At 35.0% G+C, this 24,499-nt stretch overlaps 1 protein-coding gene across 1 annotated transcript in view; it reads left to right on the top strand.

The window, feature by feature from the left end:
- Positions 1–24,499, top strand: part of LRPPRC (leucine rich pentatricopeptide repeat containing) — a 117,915-nt gene that overhangs the window by 52,803 nt on the left and 40,613 nt on the right. Inside the window, exons 15-25 of the mRNA XM_015112262.3 lie at positions 519–546; positions 1,459–1,516; positions 2,600–2,706; positions 2,919–2,996; positions 3,338–3,382; positions 3,739–3,852; positions 4,867–4,997; positions 5,689–5,774; positions 7,200–7,407; positions 16,096–16,220; positions 16,687–16,793. Coding sequence (XP_014967748.3) covers positions 519–546; positions 1,459–1,516; positions 2,600–2,706; positions 2,919–2,996; positions 3,338–3,382; positions 3,739–3,852; positions 4,867–4,997; positions 5,689–5,774; positions 7,200–7,407; positions 16,096–16,220; positions 16,687–16,793 — 1,087 coding nt within the window. The remainder of the gene's footprint in view (positions 1–518; positions 547–1,458; positions 1,517–2,599; positions 2,707–2,918; positions 2,997–3,337; positions 3,383–3,738; positions 3,853–4,866; positions 4,998–5,688; positions 5,775–7,199; positions 7,408–16,095; positions 16,221–16,686; positions 16,794–24,499) is intronic.

Below are 24,499 nucleotides of genomic sequence, written 5' to 3' on the forward strand. Positions count from 1 at the left end.
TTACTATTTTTTTCATGACAAGTAACAAGCAATCTGTGGGCAGTCACTTTGAGACTCACTCTGTCGCCCAGGCTGGAATGCAGTGGCGGGATCTCGGCTCACTGCAACCTCCGCCTCCCAGGTTCAGGCATTTCTCCTGCCTCAGCCTCCCGAGTAGCCTAGATTACAGGCATCCACCAACACGCCCGGCTAATTATTGTATTTTTAGTAGAGACGGGGTTTCACCGTGTTGGCCAGGCTGGTCTCAAACTCCTGACCTCAGATGATCTGCCTGCCTTGGCCTCCCAAAGTGCTGGGATTGCAGGTCTGAGCCACCAGGCCTGGCCTATTTTGAATATTTGAAATGGGTGAGTGTCAGTCTTTCTATATTACCTTATCCTGAAAATTCATCCTGATACAGCAAACATTTATTTACTTATTAATTTTAATACTTTGATCTGTACATATTACAAGTATGCATTTTAACTTAATGTTTTTTAAACCTGGGCTTATTTTCAATCCTTTGCTGCCCTCTGCAGGTCTATGAATATAAATCTTTGGAGCAAGGTAAGTCCCCCTCATATTGAAATCATAAGGTGTTTTTAACGTTACAAGCCAATACCATAGGTTATGTAATAATTTTTATCATGAAACCTATATTTGGTTTTCTTTTAAAATTTTGCTGACAGAGTTAATGTTGAAAAATAATTGTTATATGTGTCTTTTAGTGTTTGTGAATTCAACTGATAAGAATCCAATGGGAGGAGGGAGAGGATCAGGAAGAACAGCTAATGAATGCTGGGCATAATACCTGGGTGATGGGATGATCTGTGCAGCAAACCACCGTGGCACACATTTACCTATGTAACAAACCTGCACATCCTGCACATGTACCCCTGAACTTAACATAAAAGTTGGAAATTTAAAAAAAAAAGAATCCATGAGAATAGACACTTTAATCTTTAGACCCCTTTTGTTTTAGTCTCATTAAGAGGAATGGAAATTGTTATTAAATATCTAAAAAATGTAAGTCATTTAGCAGTTCAGGATATTTTGCTTTGTATTTCAGTAAAACGTAATACAAAATGAGGAAACCAGTGCAGTGTCAATAAGACCAAAAACAATATAATGAGGAATAATATTGGTCAATAATTCCTATAAGCTCTTTTCTGTTTATAACAATTCATGCAAAGTGATGTTTACATATCAATTTATAAATCAGTTTAGAGTCTTTCTTTGTGGCATTTCACAAAACATTGCAGTTTTCCTTCAACATGGATTTGTTTTTGTTTTTAAAAGACAAACCTATTATTTAAAACAAAACAATCTCCTTGGCGGGTGGGGGTGGTTTTGAATTACTATGATATAGAATAATACCTTACTGGGGAGAGGTTTTATTATTTCAAGAATTCAATTTCAGATTATATTTGTTTTTGTTTGCTTCTCTTGCTGCAATGCACGATTTTTCTGTCTTACCAGATAACAGAATTGTTGTACAAGGATGGACGTTATTGCCAGGAGCCTCCAGGACCAACGGGTAGCGTTTCAATTTCGATGATTGTAACTTATCCACAAATCCATTCTTCTGTGTAATGATGGGTTAGGAGGATTACAGCAGTAAACACTTTATTTTTAGAAGTGAAATTTGAAAACATTTGGTTATAAGTCTTTATATTGATTACAACATTTTAAGATCTGAAGTGTTTGGTTTTGTTACAATTATTTTTTCTAAAGATGGAGTTGGGAGGCTTTTTCTTTTCAGATATTGGGGAAATGTTTCTTCTAACACCTATGGAAATAGGCTTAAAAATCAGTGATTCTTAGCATTTATGTGCTTTTAATATTTTGCAGGTGTAGTTAATTTTAAACATAAAATATAGGGAAGGTTCTTGTGGATTTCCACGTAAATACAATTTATTGTCCCAAATACATTGTTTTGACATTTAATGATTTTCATTTTTCACATAATGAAGTTTAGAATATATAGTTTTCTGTAAGATGGTACCCTTCTTGAAAGTTTACATTTCTATCCTAGGTATTATTATAACATGGCCCTATACATTTTATGCTTGAATGCAAAGGAAAATTACTGTTGTTACAAAACATCTTTGTTAATCTTGGTTTTTCATTGGCTAATAGGCAGCTCTCCACAGGATTACTGTATCTGCTTGTTAAAATTCTTTAACTTTCTATACTCAACATTTAATAATCCTTTCTAATTTTATGTGCTTCCCTAAATATTGTCCACAAACAAAATAGTATAGAAATGTGTACAAGACATTTATTTATTCTTATTACTTGTGATTTGGACAGGAAAGGGGTAAGGCCTTGGGCAGAACCACTTCTGTCACAGAGTGGTGGAAAAAAAATAGATTGAAGTAAGATTCAGTACTGAAAAGCTGTCACTCGGTTTGAAAATAATTAATATTCCTTTCACTCACCAGTTAGATATGTGCTCCCAAACCACATAATCTCTATGCCTCAGTGATCATTGTTGCCATTTCAGAGCCTCTCATCAGGGTGACATCTCACACCAAAATGATTTCTTATAAATTAATCTTGATAACATGACAGTCTCGGTAATTTTAGTGGAATGCTTTCTCTTGTTTTTTTTCCACAGAAGCTGTTGGCTATTTTCTTTATAACTTGATTGACAGCATGAGTGACTCAGAGGTACAGGCCAAGGAGGAGCGTTTGAGACAATACTTCCATCAGCTGAAGGAGATGGTACCATTTCATTTTTTGCTATATAATGCCTGTCCTGCCTGACATGTATCTATTAGATTTGAAATTGCTGCTTTTAAGTACAACCAGACCACTTCTCAATGACATGCAAGAGTTGGAGACTTAAATTATGTCTGAGATAATTTCTGTTAGACAAATTTCAGTTTAGTTGTCTAAAACTCAGGTTTTTCCCCCCCTCCCTTCCCTTCTCACAGAATGTAAAAATTCCTGAAAATATCTGCAGAGGCATTCGTAATCTACTGGATAGCTACCATGTTCCTGAATTGATTAAGGTGTGTGAAATAGCAATCAACTGGATAAAATGCTTAATTTATATATAATAGCATGTTAAAATTTTATTTAAATATGATGCTTTTGGCCAGAAAAAAAATTTATTTCAGTGACAGCCATTAAAACAAAGCTTTTCATTGATTGTTCATAAATACTATTTATATATTCATAAATATATTTAAAACATTAATTACATTAATAAAGTATGAAAAGAATGTCTAAAATTTTGGAAAGATGAAAAATAGTAATATGAGGTAAGACTTACAAAATTTAGTTTTGATGTTTGCTGATGTGTTTTTACGTGTGTTTTCTAATTCTGTGCTAATTTGAATTTCAATTTTAGGATGCTTATATGTTGGTTGACAGTGAGAATTTAGACTCTCAAAAAGTAAGTAGGATTTTGACTAGGTACTACATGCTATAGTAACCATATTTAATGAGTATTCCGGATTGTGTACTTTTAAAACCAGTGATTGCTAACATTTTTATCATCTTGTATACCTCTGAGAAGTTGGTAAAACCTGTTTCCCATCTCAGAAAAATCAACATATTTAAGAAATTTGCATATAATCTCAGGAGATTTGTAAACCTCTGGAGTCCATCCATGGATTCCCAATTCATATCCCTGATAGCATTTATGACATTTAGGAAAGTAGAAAGGAAAGTCAGTTTAAAGGGAAGAGTGACAAAAGGGATAGATTTCCTTTTTCAGGAAATTTTTCTTTTCTTTTTTCTTTTCTGTAGACCATGCAACTTAGGTCATCTGAATTGGAGTCTAGACTTGAAACATTAAAAGCTGAAGATAAACCTATAAGAGATGTCCTAAAGCACCTCATATTAATGCTTTGTTCCCAAGAGGTAACATTTGTTTTAATACTTAAATGTTGTTAAGGCAAAAAATTATTGATAGATAACAGTAAGAAAAACCAAATATAATATTTATGATTTTTACGATTGATCATTATATGTCAGGCTTGTAAAGAATGCAATTAAATGAAAGGTTAACTAATTTCAGCTACACCTTGAATGGCATGTTTTCAGTTGCTGTAGTTTGTTTACGATAATCTGCAAAGTGAGTGATAGTAACAGCCGTGATAGGTTTATCATACATGCCAAATGTCCTTTCAAGCCATGGCTCCGGTCTCTTATATCTAGATTGTCAAGCAACTGATACATGCAGTAGTCATTTGCAAGTCAAATATTACTAGGTTGTTAATGCAGGGATTGAAATTCCATTTTCCTGCTGGAAAAAAGCTCTTTCTGAGATAAAGGGTCCCTTGCCTTTTTTCAGCGGGCGTCCAGCTGTACTTGGTGTTCATTTTAGTGTATGTCTGCAATTTGTGGGATATCACTAGACTGTTTGTCAGTTTCTAGTTCAATATAATTGAGCCATAAGCTTGTAGTTTTAGGAAAAAATATCATGGCTAACTTTATGATTATAACCTGCTACTGTTAAATTGTAAAATATTTCTTCACATTACTTGGATACTAAACTAAACTGAGAAACTTCTCAATGATACATAATTCTGCATCCTGAAATTAGACTGCGATTAGGGTTTGATTTAGGAATTACTTAATCTGGAAGTCTTTTTAAAATAATACCATACACAAAGCCTAAAACATCACATTTGGCATAAACAGTGGCCATTTTATATTACAGATAACACATCTTTTAACCCTTACATGTATAAGACTTGCCCACTTTTTAGAGGTGAATAAAAATACCAAGGGGCAGAGTCAGGTTGTTAACATGAAACCATTTATTTTTAAAGTACTATTAACTTTTTCTAAACTCTGAACATTAAAGCTAAAAATGTGACATTTTTACCTTCACACTGATTTCTTCTTTTTCACTTCTATGCTGTATTTTAGAATATGCAAAAAGCCCTTGAATTGAAAGCAAAATATGAATCAGACATGGTTATCAGTGGTTATGCAGCTTTAATAAATTTATGCTGTCGACATGATAATGCAGAAGATGCCTTGAACTTGAAAGAAGAATTGTGAGTATCCTGGCACCAAAACAAGTTGTCAACATTTATTCTGCTCTACAGACCTTGATAGATTATCTAGATGGAATATTACTCTATTATATACTGTCATTTTTAAAAATTCTTTTGTCGTCAGTGTTTTTGAAATTTCATATTATAAGGCTCTTTAATTAATTGTAGCTTATGTTCCGCAAGGTGTCTTTGTTTAAGTATGATAAGACATTCTAGTCCTTAGAACCAACGGTTTTTTTCCATTGATTATATATCTCCATATCACAACAGTGGTGATGGTGACTGTTTTATGAGGCTTGATAACACTTCCCTTTCTATATTGTAGTGTAAATAAAATTCTCTCCATTTCTCAGGTATCTTCGGTTTCCAATCCTGTTAGATTTTTCAAGTAAAAATGTCTTTTTGGGTATTTCAGTATTCGTGATGAAGGTTAGAATCACTTAAAGCATAAGCATCCTTTGCAGATGGAGTGATGCAATATATATATAGTGTTGGACTTTTACTAGTCACTTTGAATATAATTTCGTGTGAACTTGTATATGACTTCAAAAAGAAATCCTAACTGAAGCGTAGAGGCCGACATTAGTTCAGGTCTTCTGATGCGCTTTTGTAAAGTGATTAAATGGATGTTGCTGTTCTTTTAGCAGTTAGTTGACTTTTAAAATAACATAAATGTGGCTTTAATTTTTAGCGACCGCTTAGATTCATCTGCTGTCCTTGACACCAGCAAGTATGTAGGCCTTGTAAGAGTATTGGCAAAGCATGGCAGGCTCCAAGGTAAGCCTCAGCACATAAAGGAAATATGTGATGCGAGTATCTTGCCACTGGAATAACACGTGAATTGATATTAATGGATATCATGTCCTGCAAAGTGCTTGAACACTTTGCATACAAATTTGCATGTGAATCCAACCAGAGCTGCATGGACAGTGTAGGCCATTAGTTTTAATGGATTGGCAAGCTTGTCATTTACATTTGCACAGCTCAGTGCTTTTTGCATTTCTGCAGCTAGTTTTTATTAGCATTGCTGTTTGGATTGAGTTTGAAGATCATGACTTATGGCACAATTTGCTTATATGCCTGCACTAATGGCTTTGTTTTTGCTTAAGAAGGTCTGAAGTCTGAACATAAAACCTATAAATGTAACCTAATATATGCTTCTGAATTTTGCAGTAGCCTTTGCCTTACTTTTTAATAACATTAACAAAATATATACTTTAAAGTTTTTATTTTAATTAAGGTTTTTTTATTAATGGTTCATGGAAAAAGCTTAGCTGATTACACAGCTGATTTGCATACTCAGATTTTCTCATTGTTGAGATAATGTTAAGCCTAATAAAATTAATTACACTTGATAATACATTCATACTGTTTGCTTGTTTCTTCACTTTCTGATTTGACTTTATTTTGAAACTTCCTTTTTAGCCTTCCTCTTTTCCTTAGATTTTCAGAAAAGGTTGTTTTAATTTTATTATAGGGAAAAACGTATGGAGAAAATCGTTTATTAGAACATTGAATTTTTTCCTAGGACACCTTTCTAACTCTATAAGGATTAGCCTATTTTTTTTTTAATCACTTTTTGTAAAGTGGTCAAAACATTTTGTCTGTGTAATAATTAAGAACAACATTATAAAAATGCACTTATTCCATATCCTAAAATGTTTGTTTCTGCCTTCCTAATGAAGCTTAATGAATCTAATGTATTAACATGCAGTCTTTTGGAAAGCTTTCATTGGCTCTGCTTGGCTAATTAGTATCGACATAGCAAACAGGCCCTATCGGTATCAGACCATTAGTCTGGCTGTATATACAGTGTAAACACATCTTTATTATCTGGCCTCCTGACAAGCCATCTGCTGAAGAAACAATGGTGTGATTTAGCAGATGTTAGCTCTGAACGATAAAAGCATCCATTTAGGAGGATCTTACAGCTATAGGGCAGACCGTACAGGGTTATGTGGTACAGAGTGGGGACACAGTCCCTATCTATAATTTGTAGTCAAAGTTGCAGGGAAATGATAAAACCATGCTATTGTGGATTTATAATTGTAGTCTCGTTTAGAAATGCAAGTAGTAATTAACTTGAAATCGGCATTATACACTAGAATTTACATTCCTGCTGGGCTTGAAATGCTGTTTTAATAGCAGTTTGTTTTCCCTACATGAAATTACCTAAGGGTCTTTTGTGTTACTTCATTGTAGATGCTATTAACATTCTGAAGGAGATGAAAAAGAAGGATGTTCCTATCAAAGATTCAACAGTCTTGTCCTTTTTCCACATCCTAAATGGCGCAGCTTTAAGAGGTGAAATTGAAACAGTAAAACAGTTGCATGAAGCCATCGTGACTCTAGGGTTAGCAAAACCATCCACCAACATAAGTTTCCCATTGATCACTGTATACCTGGAAAAGTAAGTTAATTTAATTTTGAATTTTAAATGTTGGCATTAAAAGAATGAGTCTAATAATTTTCGGATTATACTTTGTAAATACTCTCATGATGGGGATTCCTTGGAGGTCATTTGCCACAGAGTAAGAGGACTAATATGAACTCGGTGACATTTAAAATCACTGTGGTCCTGTGGCTTTATGTATCAATGGGATGGTCCCTGGTGCTTTTTTGTAGGAGCATATGATTACTTGAAATTGAATCTAGTTTTTCCCAGTTTTCAGCCTGATAAGTGTTATTAATAAATATAAGAAAAAAGGATCTTCTGAGGCTTTTGAGTATGTGTCTTGACTGTTAGTTATTCAGGTAATAAGTGTAGAAGCATCTTCAGTGCTCCTTTTCTTCACAGGGTATTTTAAATACATATACCATTGCAGTTATTTCTGGCTTTGATAAATGTTGTAGGAGATGAATTTTGCTGATAGGGCAAGGTTTACTGAGTTTGGTAATTTTTCCATTTGAAATGCTCTTGTTGGTGCTCAATTTAAGGCATTATTTGCAATGTAAATCATACAATCAGTCTATTTTGTAATGAATAAAACATTTTAATAAGATGACTAAGCATAACTTACCTTTTTCTTTTGTATTTGTTTTTGTTTTCTGTTTTGCTTTTTTAAATTTCCTAGATCATCTTTGTCAGCTTTTTCATAGCTTAATATAGTTTGTAATCTGCATTACATGGAGACTGCACTGGCAAAGTAGTATTAGAAAACCCTAGGCAAACAAAAATAGAAGATAATAATTAAAATAAAATAGAAGATATATGTATCTGAAAGTAGTAAAACTCCGAAAACGAAAATATACTAATTTAGATTTCTTGAGTTCAGTTAACAGGGGAGAGCCAAATTTGACTGAAACACAGAAATATCTCACTGTCTACGTAGTGTGGACGTTGTCCTGTCGATGCCAGGAGAAAAATCAAATATGTATTTTAACAGTTCTCATGTTTTCCCCAAATTTCTGGTAGTTTTTCTTTCTTTATTAGAGAGTATAATTAATTGAATATAATAAATGATTTAGTGTTGAATTTAAATGTATAATAAAAACCATCTCCTTTAACTAAGTTTCTGTTAAGAAATGTGTGTATACATGCATGCACACATGAAATCATTCCTTTGCCATCCAGTCAAAAACAATTATCATGTTAGATGATTGGCCAAATCTTAACCTCCACAGTCTCAGCATTACATCCTGTTAAAGAAATAGTGATTCAAATAATGACTGTGTTACTGAGTTATCATATTCACAGCCAACTTTATATAGAAATCCTATAATTAATATGCTTCCTATTAGAATTTTTTTTCGATTGCTTAAAAGACTCATTTCTGCAAATTGCATGTGCAACTCTACAGAAGGATTTGAAAGAAATGGGCCCAGTGCCCAGAAGAATTAGACCCTCCTACACTACGGGGCAAAAATAAAATAATTAACAATGAAAATGAGGCCATCGTAGAAAAGTATCTTACAAATAAAAATACTTTGAAGACAGAGGAGACGTGAAAGCTTTCCAAAAGAGGTCTGCAGATGGGGCTCATGAACCAAGGAGAGCTTACCATGGGAAAATGGAAACGGTGTGGAATTCAGATGTTAACCTAGAGCATCCTCTGTGCTTCTGATTATATCCTGAAGTCAGATATTTCTGTGTCTCAGTCAAATTTGGCTCTCCCTGCTAATTGAGCTAAAGAAATCTAAATTAGTGTCTTTCCGTTTTTGGTGTTTTACTACTTTCAGATACGTATATCTTCTATTTTTGTTTTATTTTAATTATTCTATTTTTATTCGCCTAGTTTTTTTTTTTTTTTTAAACTACTTTGCCAATGCAGTCTCCATGATGAGGTCTTTCAGTTTCATCTATCTTAATAAAAAGGGCTATTGACTCTTGCAGAGTCAGGACAATAATAAAAAAAGATAAAGGAAATTTTATATTTATAAAATTGCAGAAAACAGCAGAAACATTCATAGTCAGGGGAAATGCTAGAGTAAAACCCTGACTTTGAAACTTTTTCTCAATTGTGTTTTCTCCAACTGATGGAAGATAGCTAATTAATTCAGAATCATGACAAGTGCTAGGATTAACCACACTAGCCTGCTAAAAAGTCCACGTGTATTTGATTTGATTAAATGTGCATAATCAGGCCGGCGCGGTGGCTCACGCCTGTAATCCCAGCACTTTGGGAGGCCGGGGCGGGCGGATCACATGGTCAGGAGATCGAGACCACGGTGAAACCCCGTCTCTACTAAAAATACAAAAAATTAGCCGGGCGCCGTGGCAGGCGCCTGTAGTCCCAGCTACTTGGGAGGCTGAGGCAGGAGAATGGCAGGAACCCGGGAGGCGGAGCTTGCAGTGAGCCGAGATTGAGCCACTGCACTCCAGCCAGGGGGACAGAGCGAGACTCTGTCTCAAAAAAAAAAAAAAAAAATGTGCATAATCTTCACTAATATCATGTAATTGACCTCAGCAGATATGAGCTCATCTGGCAAATGAGCTTTTTTTTTCAAACTTGTGATAAAATTATAAAAAACATTTTTAAACATCATCATAAATCTTCACCCTTTCATTCAAAGGCAAGCATCTTTTTGGCGTGTCACTGCAAAAGACTCTAAAGAGAATATTACTTTCGTGTTGTAATTCTGGAGCAAATCCATGAGACTGAGTTCCTTAGAAAGATAATCTCTTTAAGATTCAGTGGATCTTAATTCTGAACTGACTTTTCCAGCATTGGACAATACACAGGAGAAATTAATACTGTGTTAGTTTGTGTTACTTAGACAATCTAAAAATGCTTTATGGGTATGGAAAAAATACATTTTGTTTTTATTCATTTGCCAAGGGAATTCCAAAACAATAACAGATTTGGAAAATTATAAAGAAGTTGGTAAGCTAACCTGTTTTTGTATTATCAAAATGAAAATACTTGCATTGAATGGAAAAAAAATTTGCAGTTGAACAAAATTTTTGTGCTTCATTTATATTACATTACATTACAGTCTCTAAGCCACGTATTTTACATGTAGTCCAAATGAATATTACTTCAAACATTTTCTTTTGTAAGTATTTTGTCTTAAAATGTATTTCTTTTATTGAAATCATGCCTGATTCATGGAGATGACAGCAATCCGTCACATTAAGGAAGTAAGAAAATGCTTTAAAATAGGTTAAAAGAGTTTTTTATTAGTCTTCATGTTATGGTCAAGGAAATGAAATTAATCAAGTCTGGGCCATCAGATTTTAAAGCATAAAAATTTGTATGATGCAGTTTCAGATTCACTTGTTTTATACCTGATCCATTTTGGTTTCATTGCATGCATTAAAAAATAACTGAAGCTGTTTAACTGGATTATGTTAGTGCAAATGATCAAAGCAGCTTTAATTTCTGCTTTCCATTAAGGATTTTTTTGTGCTGGTTTGTGTTATAATCTGTATATGTACATATGCATTTCATTTAAGTGTATAATGAACTTCATTTATGCTGTCCTCCCAGAACTCTTGCTAAATTAATCTTGAGTTCTTCATAAAGGTCACAATTTCTCTAAGATGAACTTGTAACAATGTTTTTGGAACTCACTGGCAACACTTTAATATGATACATAAATGGGAAATAGGCTTTTTTAAATGTTGATGATTCTGTTATACACGCTCCCCTTCAATTTTAGCATGTTCATTTGTACTGGATACTTTTATTATTTATAGGAATGCTTGCCTTCTAGAGTAGAACTCCTTATGTGCTGAGAGGAAATTAAGGAGGTTTGGCTCTTTTACTCCATTATTGCAATTAAGAATTTAGCATCATCAGTGCCAAAGGACAAAAAGTGGTTCGTTTGCCCTAGGGGAACAGGACAGTGATAAGATGATTTTTCGTCAAGGATCATTGGGTCGTAATTAAGTTACATTCATGGCTATTGCTTTTTGAAGGATGATTGGTAAATGACAGGCTTCATGTGCTTAGTACGGACAGTGTGCAGTAGGGTTTTTTCTCCCTCTGTCAGAAAATCCTGTTGAGCCTGATAATGTAAATGTGGCATTTTATTCTGAACAAAAGAGCAGGGAAATGAGCTATCTTGTCTAATCATTCAGTTGTTTAACACCGACTTCCAGTTTAGACTCAATTGGCTGGAAAGCACTTGACATGTGAAGTTAGTGCTGTTCGGAACGCATGTTTGAGTAAATTTTAAAGTAAGTGACAGCTAAATTGTACCTAGGGAAATTACAAAGCCTTCAACACAGTTAATTTTTTGGGGAGGATTAGTTGTAATTGCAACACCAGTCTCCTTGAAGATTCCTCATTTATAGATGATGAACAGAAAAAAAAAAAACATTTAGCTCTTTCAAGTGCTGGTTCTCTCAACAGAATAATTTTTGTGAAGATGATGGCTTCTCTTGAATTGGTGTCTTCCCATATTGAACATCTGCTTAGGATTTGTAAGAGAGTTTGTTTTTAAGGAGTTCAGTTTGGTTTTTGTTTGTTTTTTCTTTTTTAAACTTTTTTTTCTCCCCCCACAGCCCCTCTTTTCTGTAGTGATTTCAGATTTGAGAGCATTTCAGTAAGGAAGACCCTTTACATAAATTGCCACTTCACTAACAATGTATAAGGTTAAAGTACTTTATTCCAATAAAAAAGAAATCAGTATTTGTCATCTTTCTTCTGTTGTTTAAGTATACTCTCTGGAATTAGAAAGTTACTTAGTATAAGTTGCGAGACTAAGTTTAAAGCTACTGATAGATGAATAGATAGTTGTCACTCGTGGTTGTGTTAACAATTCCAGATTGTATGAAACACATTTATGATTTTACAGGTATATGTATTGAGGAATGTATATGAGTTAGGAGTACGTGTTTCTTGGTATCTCAAAGTGGATAGTTTTATGATTGGTGGATGTCCCATAGAAATGTCTGTCCAGCAAACCTACATGCTACGTGGTGTTTGTTTTTCTGTCAGTGACGTTATAGCATACTTCAGTTTCAGAATGAGGACTCAAACAAGTGGTACTATCAGATTTGCCATCTGAGCTTCAAGCTTATTTTTCTGGATGTTTGTCCATGTAATAATAAGAAATTGTAGTTTATAGTAGTTCTGTGTAGTCATGTTCCCTTAAGAACTGAATTCTAGATTCTAGAATGAATTTTGATACAGGCCAAGTGAGTCCATTCAAGCTAATGAATTTAACGCTATTTTAAGTTTCCAAATTTCTTGCTGGACCCAGCCTATCTCATATATATGTTCTTAAAATTTAGAATTACAGAATCTTTTCCTCAATTTTACCTTTATTTCATAGACTCACAGAATTTTTGTAAAGCTTATATTTTTAATTTGCACCAAACAAAATACTGCTTTTTAAAATGATTGCTTTTTATTAGTGTATGTAATTTTATGCATGAAAATTATGTAATCTACTGAAATTTTGGGGGAGTTGTCTTGATTTTTTTTTTTAAAGGGATAATAGTATGCTATAGAGTTGATTTTTCTTTTAGTGTCATTTGTGAAAGCATTGACAATTTTTATTAGGAGTGAGGCTTTAAATATTTGTAAAGCTTTAGGAATTATGCATATATGCTGATACAAGCATGGGCTCAAAGTTTCGAATGTAAAATTAATGTGTCAACATTAATTTCTTCAAAGGATTATTGTTATTTCTTAATAGGATTTTTAAATCATTTCTAGCACTCAACGAAATTCACAGATCACTTTGGGTCACAGAAGCTAGAAGTATACTGATTGGTAATGTGTTGTCCCACATTCTGGCTGTAAAGCAGTTTTTACCTTTCTCCTTTTGATATTGTGCTTCCCTTACGGATTTCATCCTGCCTAATAAAAGTGGTATTTTCACCTGACGATTTTCTCTGCTTGTGCAAAACACTTTAGATGAACCTAATAAGCACAGAGTCATAGAACCTATTAGAACTAAGAGGGAACCCAAATGTCCTTGAGTTCATCTGTTGTGATAACCTGCTTTTCATCACCACTTCTAGAAATGTATCACATTGCTACAGCTGAGTAGCATAAGTACTCTTATCAGTTGGGATGGAAATCCCAAAGTCCTATGACTACACAGCTATCTTCATAGCAATGCAAATTTTAGGCGCTTTTAACCATATTTTTCATTTCCATCATCACCTAAGTTTTCAAGCTTTAATATGAAAGATTAATAGTGACATAAATTATGTGGGGAATGTAAATTTTTATCTTTTAAAATGACATGATCCAACCACAAGTCAGGATTAGATAACAGGGACTGAAGAACTGACTAGTCATTAACTTTTTATCTCCAGTACACTTTGTATGAGGTATTTCATTATAAATTTCTAATTCATTTTGTTGGCATCCTAAGAGCACTAATGTTGGTACTTAAAATTACAAGTATATGACTTATTTCCATTTTGCTATTCTTGTCTTTTCTGTTGTTGTTCTGAACATGTATAATCTTCAGAAGCATATATTTGGAGACCAAAGACTATTAACATGTCGCTTTGATTGACAGAACAATTATTCATTCATTTATTGATAGCTTTGACCTAATGTAGGGGGAAATACAATTGAGACAATACTATTCTAGTTTGGGAATTGATCTGGAAAAGCAAATCATGCCGCTTAAAAAAAAATTGTATGTGTTAGCTTTGCCCTTAAAAAATGTTTTAGTAGTTTTTCGTTAAGCAGAATTATAGAAGGGCAATAACTGAACCTGTGTCTGAAGTAAGGGAAAATACTGATTATATAAAGCTTTATATCATATGTGGTAGCTACTGTACCATTTCTCTTGTATGACAGTAATCTAGCCTGCAACATCTACTTGCGGTTTTGAAATTAACCTGTAATTTAGTCTTCACCCCAAATGACAAAAATTCAAATGACTCTGTAGGGTGCCAGAAGATGCACTGTAAACAGGGCTTAGTAAGGGTATAAGGTAAGAGTTTCATCGTTTTTCACTGTGTCAGTATTATTGCAACAAAGTTAACATTTCTTCGTTGTCTTTTACTTTTTTAGTATGGCTTAAAATCAAATCTAGGTAAAATAGTAATTCAGTTTAGGGCAGCGTAACATTTGTATAAGGGACAAAAACGTGAAGGCTTTAACGGAAAGTATAAAAGGACTTTCTGATTTTGAGAACTGTTTTGTGTATGAGAAATTTATATTCTCTACAAAGATTTTCACTAATTGTCACTAGTTGTACTTGGAGCCATGTCTTTAACCATGCCTCTTTTTAAAATACCTTTCATACTCTCTTTTCATAAATCTTTAATTTCTTATTCTAAATTGCACCACTTTATTAGATTATTCAGATACCAGTACTTTTAATAAAGCATAATGTGTAATTAGATGTACTGAACTGATAATGGGAAGTCCAACGACTTGCTTGCTCTGTTTACCTGTTAGCCTTAATCAAATCAGCTAGTCTCTAGATGCCCCAATTTCTTTATTTCTTTTAAAGTAAAAGTGGGTGGCAAGTAGAATTGGATCATATAATCTCTATAATTTTTCCAAAGGATTTTTTTTTTTTTTTTGGAAACAGTTTCACTCTTGTTGCGCTGGAGTGCAGTGGCACGATCTCAGCTAACTGCAACTTCCACCGCCCGGGTTCAAGGGATTCTCCTGCCTCAGCCCCCGGAGTAGCTGGGATTACAGGCATGCGCCATCACGCCCAGCTAATTTTGTATTTTTAGTAGAGACGGGGTTTCTTCATGTTGGTTAGTCTGGTCTCACACTCCCGACCTTAGGTGATCCGCCCTCCTCGGCCTCCCAAAGTGCTGGGATTACAGGCGTGAGCCACCACACCCGGTCTTGCAAGATCTTAAATATTTCTCATACTGACATTGTCCATTTTTGTTTGTTTGGTTGGTTTTTGAGACGGAGTCTCGCTCTGTCGCCCAGGCTGGAGTGCAGTGGCCGGATCTCGGCTCACTGCAGGCTCCGCCTCCCGGGTTCACGCCATTCTCCCGCCTCAGCCTCCCCAGTAGCTGGGACTACAGGCACCCGCCACCTCGCCCGGCTAGTTTTTTGTATTTTTTAGTAGAAACGGGGTTTCACCGTGTTAGCCAGGATGGTCTCGATCTCCTGACCTCGTGATCCGCCCAACTCGGCCTCCCAGAGTGCTGGGATTACAGGCGTGAGCCACCGCGCCCGGCCAACGTTGTCCTTTTAAAGGGGGGAAGAATACTTTTTAAGGACCCACAAGAATATAGTACCACACTGTTTAAGGAACTGATTTCGCAGGGCGCGGTGGCTCAGCCTGACTCACCTCAGGTGATCCACCAGCCTCAGCCTCCCAAACTGCTGGGATTACAGCCGAGAGCCACCGTGCCTGACTAGAAATAATACATTCTTACAGCACTTACTACATAAAGTCAGAATTTATAATAAAATCAGAGAATGCCTTTATCTATTTGGACTTTTAAAAAAAGTACCGTTTAACACATGAAATAATAAAAGATGAAGCAGAGTAAATAGTGGACTGCTGATGATGTACGTATTCTGAACATTTACTTATACAGAGAAATTGTTTCTTTTTTTCCCCTCATTTTAGCTTTGTGGTTCTCTACCTTAAGTAAAGCTCAGTTGTTTACATATTAACTGGTCATTAAACACCTCTCTAAAGTATTACGGAGAGACTAAGCTGAATTAGATTTATTTTATTCGTTAATTTTTTTGCTTCTAAGGGATGACCCGTCTACCGCTCTTGATGTCGCCATTGACTGCTGTGAAAAGTATAAAATACTACCAAGGATGCATGATATCTTGTGTAAACTGATAGAGAAAGGCGAGACTGATCTAATTCAGAAAGGTTAGTCACTTTCTAATATCTTAATGTAGTTGGATTTTTTTCCCTTCTTGCTTATTTAATCTTAGTGTATTGTTAAGAGAAACTTCAGCAGAAGGCCAGCACATTCAGATAAACTTTCTTTATACTTGTGAAATCTAAAAGAAAAATATCGGGTAGATTTCCAATATTATACATGTTCTTGATTTTAGTAACTGTTCATTTTGAAAAAATGTCTATTATTTTTGTGTTCTACTTCTTGGTGATCTGCCTTTATGAAGATTTTTTTACCCTTATCCTTACTAGTTCTCTTTGAAGCTACTCTGTTAGGTACTTAATTAGTCAATATAGCTATAATCTTTAAGTTATTCTTAATATTTGTTTTTTAAAACAAATTTTTCTTGTATTTGTCTGGAACTTCATATGATACTGTTTTTTCTGGTGTTTTTTTTTTTTCTCCTAATATGTATATTTTTTCTCTCCTCCCTAGCAATGGACTTTGTGAGCCAAGAACAAGGTGAAATGGTGATGCTCTATGATCTCTTCTTTGCCTTCCTACAAACAGGAAATTACAAAGAGGCCAAGAAGATCATTGAGGTATGATTTTAACTACAGTATTCTAATTGTAGAGCTATTTAGACTCTTAATTAGAATACATTTAAAAATTTTAACCTTTAATTACACTTGTTCTGATTCATGTTAATAGAATTCAATCCCAGTAATGTGGGGGGAGGGGGATCTCGGCCAGCTTCTTTTTTGTATATAATTACAGTTCAGAAAAGGCAGTCTGGTTGTATATTAAATTTGTTTCCTCACTTTGTTAAATTCACTATTATATATCAAAATGATATTTGCATATTAAATCTTGGATTGTGGAACAATTAAATTAAACTGGCATTCCGGGGTGTAAAGTTGCTAATCCTCTTTGCCAAAGAATTCTTTGTTCTTAAAAGCAGTGGAATTTAATTTGCTGCAGACCATGCTCAGATTTATTTGTAATGCTTGTCTACAAGTTAATCAGCCAAACAAGTGCTGTCTGCAACTGTTTGGCATTTAATTTAAATTTTTTTCTTCTTCTTCTTCTTTTTTTTTTTCCACTATGGTAAGCAGCTTATGGGAAATGGTAGGTGACAAACCTGGCCTATTTAGGATTAGTATATTTTATCTAGGCTTTACTAAATTTTGCTTGGTGGAATTGATAAGTCAAGGGCTAACTATAAAAGTCTGTCCAAATTGTGATTAATTTCACTATTAAACAATTCTGTGTCCACTAAGAAAACAAAACATTTCACAGAAGATAGACCCATTGCCTTAAGAAAAATTATTTCATGTGATTAAAACTGTTAACTTATAAATACATCAATAATCATGGGTTTTCTCAGATTATACTTTGCTTTTAGTCAGTGTTGTTTTCCAAAAATAAACAGGGGACAGGATGCAACAGTGGTGTTTGACCTCCTTATTTTTGTATATTGATGACTGCTTATCATGAAACTGAAAATGTAGGCACATAACCCAGAAAACTATATTTTTTTCCTCCTGATGTTTTTTGAAGAGAATGGTGTAGTATAGAAAAGGAGGACTGTGAAATCAATTCAGAACTTTCTTCTCTTTTCATTTTATGACTCAGTCTGCCCACTTGTCAGCGGACAGTGGGGCGTGCTGTCGTGCTATGTTGGACAGGCGCTTCTGTAGTTTAAGTGGTTCATTTACATTTTCTAGAAAATGGTATAATTTCTTCCACATTCACTTCTGAAAGTACAGTGAATCCAAACCTGAAAAGAGCTGTCTGGCTATTGAGTTCTGCTGCCCTATATGTACAGTGTCAGTATTAGCAGGTCACTGATCAGAGCAGAAATGAAGCTCAGCTTTGAGAGGTTCTACAGGAGGAAAGCATGTGCCTGTCTTTGTGTAGTAAGATGTGAGAGAGCCAGAGGCAGAAGAGTGATTTCTTGTTTTGCCATCTACCTGCTTATGTGATAATGGACAAGTTACTAAACCTTTCTAAGCTTCCTCATGTATAAAAGAGAACATAATATCTGTCTTTAAGATTCAATCACATAATGTAGGTAAAGCAGCTTGCATGTTTCCTGGATTATGGTAAGTGATCAATAATAATAATTCCCTTTGCCCCTTATAAGGATTGTGTTGTCTTCTTTACCTCACGTAATTCAAAATACGATGTTCAGCATAAGGTACATGTTTGTCACATGAATAGGCAAGAGAAGACTGCCTCTTAATTACTTAGAGCTTTGCCAGAGTACAACCACATTTAGGAATGGCTGTCTGCTGGTGACAGAATTTTTATAGTAGGTGTGTACAAAATTTTTTAAAGGGTAAAGAATAGCTTTACAGAAAGAATACTACAAGTCATGAGCAACATTTTTATAATTCCCAAAAAAAGCAATAGTGTCTTATCATTGGGTAGATTCACTATGGTTGAATTTCCAGACTTGCTTTGTATTTGGAGCATTGTGGAAATAATTAGATAAACCAGTCATAGGCAAGCTTCAGTGTGTAGTAAATATGACCTGTTTTTTTGTCTGTCTGTTTTTTTTTTTTTTTTTTTTTTTTTGAGACTGAGTCTGGCTCTGTCGCCCAGGCTGGAGTGCAGTGGCCGGATCTCAGCTCACTGCAAGCTCCGCCTCCCGGGTTTACGCCATTCTCCTGCCTCAGCCTCCGGAGTAGCTGGGACCACAGGCGCCCGCCACCTCGCCCGGCTAGTTTTTTGTATTTTTTTAGTAGAGACGGGGTTTCACCGGTTAGCCAGGATGGTCTCGATCTCCTGACCTTGTGATCCGCCCGGCTCAGCCTCCCAAAGTGCTGGGATTACAGGCTTGAGCCACCGTGCCCGGCTTTGTCTATCTGTTTTTAAAATGAGTTGGCATACGTGTATCATGTGTTATGTGTAATATATTTGACAGTCTCCAGTCTTTTTTTTTTTTTTTTTTTTTTTTTGAGACAGCGTCTTGCTTTGTTACCCAGGCTGTGTAGTACAGCGGTGGCTTAGCTTACTGCAGCCTTGACCTCCTGGGCACAAGCCATCCTCAGAAAGACCTGAAAAAAGTCCTTTCTATAACACTTCATCTTACAGCAATTACTACATTCTGTAGATTCTCTTATTAAAGGTCTATCTCTTCAACTGGAATGAAGGGAAGGGAGAAAGACTGAGAAGGAAAGGAAGGAGGGAAGGGGAAACTGGTCCAACTCGGAAGCCATGCAAATGCTATCAATCACCTTCGCTAAAGAGCTTCATTCTGGAGGTTTCAGATGAAGAAATCTGCCAATGCCAACTTTAAGGGTTCATGATAGGAGATACTGTATCAGATCTAAGAGCTCCATTTATCTTGTACCTATGTTAATTCACCCTATTTTCTGTTAAGTCAGGTCTCTATCCGTCATTTACATAGCATTTGAGATGACTGAGTAAAGTGTCTTAAAAATCCACCACTATTACCCTAATTTTGAGTGTAGCAGTGTTTGGGGTGAGAATTAAAAGATGAATTGTGCATTTCCACTTAGAGTAGAGACAAAAGCATTCCAAGCAGAAGGAACTGCCTGGGCCAGGACCCTGAGGCAGCAAAGAGGTTCCTCCCTTTATCCTTCTGCCTCTTAGAACTCTTATTAGATAATACTAATAAAATGACATCTGGAGTGTCTGGTACATTATCAGACATTTAATAAATGTTAGTTTGATTCCCTTCCTTCTCTATGCCATTCTTTCCTGCGTAGAAGTCAATCTTTTTATCTCTTCTGCAGATACATCCTCTGTAGGCTGTCTCAAGAACTCTTGGGAATCAAACCCAAGGGAAGAGGTTAGAGTAAGAAATGCTAAGTTTAAAGCAGAATTTTTTTCTCATCTTTGTGCTGGTTCTGAGAACCTAGCAGTGCCTGGCACATGACAGGCATTCAGTAAGTGATTGCAGAACTGCTCAAAGGGGTAAGGGTTAAATTCAATAATACATTTCTTGATAGAAAACCTTTAATATGGTTACATTTCATACGTTATTTAACTTTTTTCTTGTATATATAATCTCTGCCTGGTCTTGAAAAAAAAGAATGAGTAACCCGAAAAGTGAAACTTGATATGGTCTGCAACACTTTCTTCCTGGGAAGTAAATGAAGTACCTGAAAAGATCATAGACTAAAAGAATGAAGTCATTTTTCTGTTTGTTTGTTTACAGAGAAATACCTTATTTTACCATAATTTCTAGCAATAGGAGTATTGGACTAGCACTCAGGAACCCTGAGTTTTAGTTCTGGCTCTGCTATAGGAACCATAAAGGAGATCCCATCCATAAAGTCATAACAACATTGCTGTCTTTATGTATCAGGGGCTTTCAAAATGGTAATGACATTTGACCCACTTTTGAGAAATGATCCTAAATGAGCCTAAATGATCTGAAAACCAAAGTAGGTAAAGATATAAATTATGATTATTACCTGTAACAGTGAAAGTTTTTCTTAAAGGAGAAAGGGTACAAATGAACTTCAGTTTGTTTATGAAATGGAATGATGTGGCCGTTAAAAATAATGCTTACAAGATTTTGGATTTTCGAATTTGGAATGTGCAACTAGTAAATAATACAGATAATCCAAAAGTCAGAAAAATCTGAAATCTGAAACGCTTCTGGTCACAAGCATTTTGGATAAGGGATACTCAACGTATAGTAGTTATGGAATTTGAAACCAGGCCCTGAGTTTCTGTTTTCTGTTGGTTCCCCTGTACCTTCCTACCTCCATGATCTCATGACCCCTCAATATCTGAACTGTCAAAAACAACTTACCCTTTCTCCAGAATTCCTCTTTCTTGACTTTTCCCTCTCTCCTTATCTGCTGTTTTGCTTTTCCATCACACTGCAGCCAGAGTAAATTTTGATCTCTTCTCAGTGGGGGGGAAAAACTCTTTTGATGACTTTTAAGACCAAAAGTTTGGATTCCAGTGATCTCCCAGTCTTTGTTACTAATTCAGGACTTTTTCTCCCATTTGCCTTCCTTAATAAGCCAGGGTGAATCCTATACACAGACAATGGATTTTAGAGCTAGGGGTTTTTTTTCATTTGTTTGTTTTTGTTTTTTTGTCTTGTCCCCCAAAATTTCAAGATATGTCAGTTCTCATGTAAATGTATACCCCCTTCTTTCGTGAGTTAGTTTAGTGTCTCCTATAACACCTGGTCAGGTGGATAATTTTTAGTTCATATTTTCCCCCTTATTATACATGGTCTTCAAGTCTATCTTGGAAAATTTTAGAGAAAAGGACAAATGCTAAAAGATTTAATCAGTACCATGAGACCTTTCCTGCTCCCTTGTTCTGTGCTATCTATGGGGATAAATATAGTTGATCCTTGAACAACGTAGGTTTGGATTATGTAGGTCCACTTACGTGTAGGCTTTTTTTCAGTAACTATATTGGAGAAGTTTTTGGAGATTTGAAAAAACTCGCAGATGAACTGCATAGCCTAGAAATACTGAAAAAATTAAGAAAAAGGTATGTCATGAATGCTTAAAATATAGGCAGATTCTAGTCTATCTTATCATTTGCTACCACAAAACATATACAAATCTATTATTAAAAGTTAACATTTATCAAAACTTACACACACATAGACTATACATGCTGCCATTCACAGCTGAGAGAAATGTAAACAAAAGTAACAAAGTACTAGTCATAAGTACATTAAATTCACTGTAGTACATATTGTATTACTGTAATTATTTTGAATAACACCATGACATCCATACACAGTATCACTAGTGATGCTGGAAGTGCTTCTAAGAAGTAAAGTTGTGACATTTCAAGAAAAGGTTGAATTGCTTGATATGTACTGTAGATTGAGGTTTGCAGCTCTGGTTGCCTGCCATTTCAGATAGAAATTCATCTTGTAAAAAGATGTCATAAACTCACAATATCAAAAAATACAATACTGTAAATGTATTTTCTCTTACGATTTTCTTAACATTTTCTTGCTGTAGCTTACTTTATTGTAAGGATATAGTATATAATACATGTAACATACAAAATATGCGTTAATCAATTATTTGTTATTGGTAAGACTTCAGTCACCTGTAGACTATTAGTAGTTCAGTCTTTGGGAAGTCAAAAGTTATATGTGGCTTTTTGACTGCACAGATGGTCAAACTCTAACCCCTATATTGTTCACGGGTCAGTTGTACTTGAACGGTACTTAGGTTGGGGTGGGGATGTTGTTTTCTTTTTTTTTAAGAGACGGGGGTCACATTATGTTACCCAGACTGGAGTGCATTGGCTATTCACAGGTGCAGTCATAACACACTGCAGCCTTGAACTTCTGGCCTCAAGCAGTTCTCCAGTTTCAGCCTCCCGAGTAGCTGGGACTACAGGTGCATGCCACCTTCTCCAGCATGTTCTTGTCTTTGTCCCTTCTTTAAAGTCCTTGTGGACATGGTTTTTCCTCCTACTGTGTTAACTAGGGGACATGAGGCTAGAGCGGGCGGTTTTTGTTGTTGCTTTCATTTGACATCTCCAGCAGTAGTGGCAAGAAAAATCAGAACAGGTGAAAATTTCTATTTGAGTTAAATTCAGGATAATCTTCCTTGAGACAGAGTTTGAAATGCAGTAGAAAAACTTTCATTTCTTTTTACTTAACAGGTAATAATTATTGGATATCTGTTTTTACTAGTATACATAGAAGTTTATGATAAGCTTTTATGGTAAATTTATATCAGAGTGTTGCAATGAAATTAAAGTAATGACAATTATTTTTGGCTTTGGATTACTTTTTCCCCCTGTACAATTAAACTTAGTGAATTGCAACTGTAGAAAGTTGTGGTTTGAAGCACAGTAGCTCAGGTGGAAACAAACATGCAATTGTTTCTATAAAAATAATTATTTTATCCTCACTATTCATTAGATAGATTGTATATGGCAACACAGAAAGAACTAAAGATGAGTTTAATTAACATTAACTTTTTTGATGTTATATTTAACATCCCAATTAGAATTCTATTCTTCTCCATGTTTTTATTACATTTTCTATTTCTGCTTTCAACTTGCAGTGTTCCGATGTTAAGAGATAAGCCAGAAATCTTGACTATTACAGCAGCCTAGGAGATTTAGTTAATCTGACCTAGATGTTCTTTTGATGATTGAGATTTATATTTGAAGTTCTCAATTTCAAAATGAAACATGGGAAGATCTGCCATATAAATCGGCTGTCTTGCCAAAGACAGGCAGATTAATCAGCCACAAACCGAAAGAGTATGTCATAAAAGTTGTGCTGTTTAGATTGTTGGCATTTGGATCAGCAATAATATTGAAAGTTGTAAGTGAGTGTAGTCCTTGCATATTGCCATGTTCTGAAGAGGATTATTTCTTAATTTTTCAAGGGCTTTTAGTATATATTGACATTGCTTTCATTTTCAGTATTACGCATGTGAAACGAAATAAATAACGTAAGAAAAATCCTTGAGAAGAAATTGTACCTGAATATAGACATTAATAGTATTTGAGACTATATTTCCATGACTAACTTATTCATCAGTGATTTCCTGTATCCCAAAAAGTGGATACAAGAAATGAGAACAAGTTATCCAACTTCTAGTCTACCAGTTTTTCTGTCATCCCACCAAAGCTGCAAGATGTTAGTTTCCACTTCAGTACGTAAATTAACATTGTACAATGTTATTTTTTTTAATTAAAAATAATGAGGACTTATAAATAAGAGATTAGATTCAAGGGATACCTGGTTTGATCAACAGAAGTGAGTGGAGAAAGCAGTAAAGGTACCTCCTCTAGACTGTAACAGCCAGGGCTAATGAGTATGTAGTTTTCTTATAATGCTGTGATTGAAATGTAGTATTTAATGGTGAAGCCCTCTTACAGATGATGAAAATACTATAGAGTGACAAATCCTTGGAATTATGTTGAAATGCTTTGTATTTTATTCCAGTATCCAAAATTGTAAAGTAAGTGCTTTGAGGCCAGACTTACTGACCAAACAATAGTAATTTCGAATTGAGGATGTAACATATGTCTCAATTGTTTAAATAAACTAAGACTATAAACCAATTTTAAAGTACTTAGCTTGTTTTGCTGTCTAAACATTTAGTTTTAGGTGCTAGGCAAAAGTCATTAGAGTACTTTTATCACTGTGAATTTTGCAAAGCATTTTCTTTTAAAACGAAAGCCAATGGTTTATTATTGTGACAATTGTTATTTTGTGTAACATTGATAATTTTTGTCTCCTGAGTCTATTGGAGTATTTAAAGTAAGTGTGTGTGTGTGTTCAAGAGAGAGAGTGTAAATGAGAAAGAGCACATGTGGT

This window comes from Macaca mulatta, chromosome 13 (genome assembly GCF_049350105.2).
Source record: "Macaca mulatta isolate MMU2019108-1 chromosome 13, T2T-MMU8v2.0, whole genome shotgun sequence".
NCBI classification, from domain to species: Eukaryota; Metazoa; Chordata; class Mammalia; order Primates; family Cercopithecidae; genus Macaca; species Macaca mulatta.